The 6,030-nt window shown below is 45.6% G+C and overlaps 1 protein-coding gene across 1 annotated transcript; it reads left to right on the plus strand.

Moving 5' to 3' along the window:
- The first annotated feature begins 246 nt into the window (after positions 1-246).
- On the plus strand, positions 247-2,779 carry prok2 (prokineticin 2). The gene is made up of 3 exons (XM_018734073.1): positions 247-318; positions 2,143-2,268; positions 2,654-2,779. Exons 1-3 carry the CDS (start codon positions 247-249, stop codon positions 2,777-2,779), a joined length of 324 nt encoding a protein of 107 aa, XP_018589589.1.
- The last annotated feature ends 3,251 nt before the right edge of the window (positions 2,780-6,030 follow it).

The following is a 6,030-nucleotide window of genomic DNA, read 5'->3' on the forward strand; positions in this document are numbered from 1 at the left end:
TGTTTTTTTTACCCAGGCGTTCTGGTGTGAGTGACTCACCGAGGACATGAAGGAGGTCTGCTTATAAACCCCTCTCCACCCTTCCCCTCGTAGCGTGGGCTGTCCGTCCACTTCACGCTGTTTTCGCAGGGCCAAACGCGCACACACGGACACGGACACGGACACACGCCGCACCCGCCACTTTGCTCAACCTGGGACGCTCCACCTGGACCGAGCGAGGACGAGGCTCCCCTGCCTGCCATCACCATGAGGTCCAGCCTCTCGCTGCTGTGCTCTCTGCTGCTCATCTCGCACACGTCCGCGGCCATCATCACTGGGGTGAGTGGCTTCCTGGCTCACTGGGTGCCAACGGCGTGGCGGCAAAGTGCCTGCGCAGCACCTGCGGCTCCTCTCGTGGGCTCGTCTCATAATCTTTCACGCAAAAAAAAAATTCCACCAGCAAATGATTACTTAAATTAGTGGATGAAAAGATGCTGGATTGCCTGACCTGGCAAATAATTCCTGATTTATTTCGAGAGGGTTGAAGCGCATGCTGAAATATGGATGTCGTTGCACTTTTTGTCTCGGGTGGTGACATTTGTGTTTGGGGGAAAAAGGTGCTTTTGAGAGAAATTGTTGTTACCCAGTAATTAAATCAATAATTATTTTCTATATGAAGATCAAAACATATACAGCAAAGAATGAATGTATATCAAACTATCTGATTCAAACTATATTTTAAATGACAAATGTAACAATACAGTCATAAAATATTGACTTCCATGCTCAACGTGACATGGGCAAGGTAGACCATGTTTCCGGAAATAAAATCCGTTTATCCGAACGTTCAAATACATAGAGTGATGTTACTCATTTCAATTGAACCGATACCAATCATATGAAACATGCATAATTTTATGAAAAATCTTAACAAGAAGGTACAGAAAATATGTATACATAGTTACAATGCTCTGATCAATTATCAGTAAAAGTACCAGCCCATTAATCTGATAAAATTATATCTCGTTCGATTACATGCATACTTTACATGTGAAATTCCTAAGATTTTTCCAGTTTCTCCACAATAAAATATAGTCTGTGGATATAACTGGAGCTGCATTGAGTGCATTTGCTTAATTATGGTTTTACGCGAACAGAGCTGTTTTCTCGGCGTATCACCGCTGTAGCTTCCTTACAGCAGCATTTTAAATTAAGGCATCAGTTGACTAATTAAACTGCTAAACACAAAATATGCAAAACAACTGTTAACCAGCGTAGCCAGGCAGTTATGACATTAAATGCTTCTGTTCTTTCATTGCACCTAATGAAATATTCATATTCTCAGTTCACGTTGCCAGAGTAGGTAGATCTGGCTGGAGCTGTGAAGTGGAATTTTCTTCATCTGCAGTTTTTCTTATACGGCACAAAACAGGTTGCGGAAACGTAATTTTCTTGTTTCTCGGTGAAGATCCGTTTGAAAGAGTCATTTCTGCCTTTTGTTCGCCCTAAAGTGTCGCTCAAAGAAGCAATATGTATGTACCTTTTCATTAAGCAGGGACAGTTGGTAGCATAGTGGTTGGTGATGCTGCCACTGGATCCAAGAACTGCAGGTTCAAACTGTACTTACTGTTCTAGTACAGCTGGTCAAGGTACTTCCCATAAAACCGCTGAGGTAGAATAAGCCAGCTGTATACAGCCGGGGGGGGGGGGGGGGGGGGACAGTGAGTAGTGCTGCTGTCTCGCAGCGCTTGGGTGATGCAAGAGGACATGGGTTTGATTCCCACTCAGTCTGTGTGGAGTCTGCATGTTCTCCGTGGGTTTCCTCTGGGTGCTCTGGTTTCCTCCCACACTCCAAAGACATGTTCATGTTCACCCATAGTGTGTGAGTGACAGAGAGAGTGTGTGTTCCACTGATGTATGGATGAGTGACCCAGTGTAAGTAGTGTATCTAGCAGTGTAAGTCACCGCGGTGAATAAGGTGTGTGGGCTCATAACACTACGTAGAGTTCGTTGAAAGTTGCTTTGGAGAAAAGCGTCTGCTAAATAAGTGAATATATGAGTGCAGGTTGTTCCAGTGAGTCCCGTGAGGAGTTCTGCCTCTAAGAGCATGTCAGATGCGTGTTCTTTCACACATGACCCGAGTCTCCCTGCCCTCTTCCCCAGGCCTGTGAGCGGGACTCCCAGTGCGGCGGAGGCATGTGCTGCGCAGTCAGCCTGTGGATCAGGAGCCTGCGTATGTGTACCCCCATGGGGCAGGAGGGGGAGGACTGTCATCCCCTGAGCCACAAAGTGAGCCCCCCTACCGCTCCATCGAGACCCATTTATTCCTCTGTTCTTCATCAGGCTCTTCACTCTGTCCACAGTCCCCACACCTTCCCGTTTTAAGGTCTTCCAAGTGTTCTCCCTCCCTGCTCATCATTGCTTCAAATATTTTCTCTTCTAAATCTTCTCTATTTCTATGTGGTCCTAGCTTCTCAGCTACAGTGCTGATGTCTAAACATTCCCAGCAAGTGTAAGAATCCATGAGCAAGGTACTTGGTCTAAATTGCTCCAGCAAAATGAGCAAGCTGTATAAACGGTAAACAATTCTAAGCAGGGTAACGCTGTAAGTCGCTTTGGAGAAAAGTGTCGCATACATGTATTAAGTCCTTGACTCTGTGTGATCTGCCTCCAGGTGCCCTTCTTCGGCAAAAGACTTCACCACACGTGTCCCTGTTTACCAAACCTGGCGTGCGTCACGACGGAGGAGGGCAAATCCAAGTGTTTGCCCCTGTACAAGTACCAAGACTACTACCTGTAAGGGGGCGCGGGTCCCGGCCATCCGCACGTACGCCAGCCGTCTGCGTTACGTTCATCTGACCCATTTCCGCGACTTCGGTTCCTGAAAAGCTGATGAATAAATCAGTATTTTATCTATAACTCTCTACCTGCCTTAATCTGCCGAACGTCATTGTGTAAATCCTGGGACTCGATTCTAAGGTAGAAGCAACAGAGGAAAGCATATCTGAATAAAAAATGCGCTGCATTTCTTCAAAGAAAATACACGGATATTTATATGTATATATATTCACTGTTGCATATATACAGTTGGTCCCCGACTTACGATGGTTCGACTGACGATTTTTCTTTTACTTTACAATGGTGAGCTGGCAGTAGACATTCAGTAGAAACTGTACTTTGAATTTTGATTTTTTTTTCTTTTTTTTTTCCCCTCTCCCCCGGACAAGCGATATGCGAAGCGATACTCTTGCGATGCTGGGCAGTGGCAGCGATCCACATCTCCCAGTCTGTTTTAGGTGTATTATATGTATTTTTGACTTGCGATGGGCTTCGCGGAACGCAACCCCATCGTAAATTGGGGACCTCCTCTATTTGGACTAGATACAGCTGGTGTGAGGTTCACACTGCAGACTTCATCAATGAAATACTCTGGGGACAGGTTATGAAAATGTAGTTATTTTTATGTAGGAAAATGAATGTGCCCTTTTTCATGCTTCTGATATAAATAACTGGCAGAATCTGTGTCAAACAGCTGTTTGTTAGACTGCGGCCTTACTCATAATTTGTTTAATTTAATTTAGTTTAAGTAGCTGGATCTGGCTTCTTCGGCCATGACGACTGACATGAGCAAACACTGTGATGCAGCCAGCGATGTGAAGGTCGTGTTATTTTATGTGGATTTTTTTCAACGTACTCTTTTCAGCTGTCAATGGCCTTTTGAGACCACGAAAATAATAATAAAAAAAAGAAATATGAAAATAAAAAAGAAAATGAATTGCTCTCTCGACCTGCGGATCTCCCAGTCCAGGGAACAGAAAAAGGTGAATTCAAACCATAATTATTGAGACATAATTATAAAGCACTACTCTAACTGGTCTTATGAGAAATTTAATATAATATTAAATATGTTGATTTTGTTTCTTATATGAATTTTTTTGGGGTGGCAAGGGGCTGCAGCAAGAAGCGCTGCTGCCTTACAGCACCTAGGTGGTGAGAGAGATTGTGGATTCCATCCCTGCTCAGTCTCTGTGGAGTTTGCATGCTCTCCCAGTGTCTGCGTGGATTTTGTCTGGGTGCTCTGGTTTCCTCCCACAGTCCAAAGACATGCAGTTCAGGTGAATTGGTGAGACTAAATCAACCTTTGTGTGTGTATTTGTGTCTCTGTGTCTGGAGCTACCCTGTGATGGATTGGCATCCCATCCAGGGTGTAACCCTCTGAGCCTTGGGCCCAATGATTCTGGGTTAAGCTCTGGATCACCGTGACCCTCATCAGGACAAGTGGTTATTAAAAATGAATGGATCAACTTTTTCGGTTTGTTGAACATGCCCACACTGAAAGGAGCCCTCTACCGTACCATATGGAACACAACCCTGACATTAATGCAGTTATTAACAAACCTCATCCCCCAGGCCCATATACGGGAATTCTTGAGCGATAATATTTTTTGGATATTATTTCCCTTTAGCCTTCGCCTCAGACAGCACGGACCACGCACGTGGTTACGATGCAGCATCTACAGCCAGGACATTCATTGTTGAAATTTCCGAAACACAGAGCAATCGTACACACTGGGAGACAGAAAAATGATATTACTCGTTGGATTGTGTTGTTAATAACTGCAAGCGGCAGCAAACTGTACACTATGTATGTTTAGTAACTGCTGCTTGAAGAGCAACTTCCCCGAGTTCCTCCTTGTTGATGCTTCATCCACTGAGCCTTTCTCTCCAGTCACATAGATTTCAGGAGCTCCGCAGTGAGGAAACGGGCAACAGCAGGTTGAAGAGCACACGGAAAATCAGCATCGTCGTGAGATTACGCTCGAGAGCTTCGGCCCACTCGCGTTCCAGCGAGGGACAGCGTGCTTTCCGATGTGCAAGGCATGTCGGCGATTTTTTGATCCGTGTGTCTCGTATTACCTAGATGGGACATTGTGCTTTTTTACACTTACTTATTTAGCGCACACACACACGCACACACACACACACACTTTCTATACAGCTCGTCCCATTCAGGGTCTCAGGGAGCCAGAGCCTAACCCGGCAACACAGGGCATAAGGCCGGAGGGGGAGGGGACGCACCCAGGACAGGATGCCAGTCTGTCACAAGGCACCCCAAGCAGGACTCAAACCCCAGACCCACCGGAGAGCAGGACCCGGTCCGACCCACTGCACCACCGCATCCCCCGGATGCTTTTCTCCAAAGTGACTTTCCCATGAGCTCTATGTAGTGTTATCAGCCCACACAGCTTATTCATCACGGTGACTTACACTGCTAGATACACTACTTACTATGCTCATGCTGCTGTGCTACTCAGAACTGCCCATCACAGGAGGCACTGCTAATGACTTTCTCTTGTAGGAGACACATGGTTTAGCTTTTCTGAAGCTGGCCCTGTTTTTGCAGTCACGCTGGGTACACGTGGGATGGGGAATTCATTGTGGGAACTGTGTCAAGGCAATACAGCTTCCTCTAGCCAACAAGGATGCGGGGAATGTATGGACTCCAGCAGGGACCCCGAGCCACAAAGTTACAAGATACACATCTGTGAGAAAACTTTCACAGCTGTGTTTGTGGTTCTCCTCATAACCTTGGTCCACCAGTGCAAACCAGTACCGATTACTAGAGTGGCTCCTAATAGTGGTGGGGGGCTGATTAATGTTACCACCTTTGGATGAAAGGGATGTGGGTTCAGTTCCCACCACCTGCTGGAGCACCCGGGAGGAGGGTAGTGCATTAATACAGTAAAATTATGGAGCTGTATAAATGAGTAAATTCATATAAGGAGCTCTACTGTAAACCACTCTGGAGAAACATGTTGCTGAATGAGTATATGTGGGAATGCTGTTCCTGCTTTACGAATGTGCAATAATCAAGCTTAATGCTTTTCTTCTATTGCAAAAATCCAGATTTTGCTCAGCCGTAGAAGCAGATCTTGACGTGATCGGAAATTATTGGATATCAAATAATAGACAATTTTCACCATTAAACCCATCTTTCCCCAGAGCTTAACGGCTAGACCAGCAAACGGTGCAAACAGTGGTTACCAACGT

This window comes from Scleropages formosus, chromosome 22 (genome assembly GCF_900964775.1).
Source record: "Scleropages formosus chromosome 22, fSclFor1.1, whole genome shotgun sequence".
In the NCBI taxonomy this organism is placed as follows: Eukaryota; Metazoa; Chordata; class Actinopteri; order Osteoglossiformes; family Osteoglossidae; genus Scleropages; species Scleropages formosus.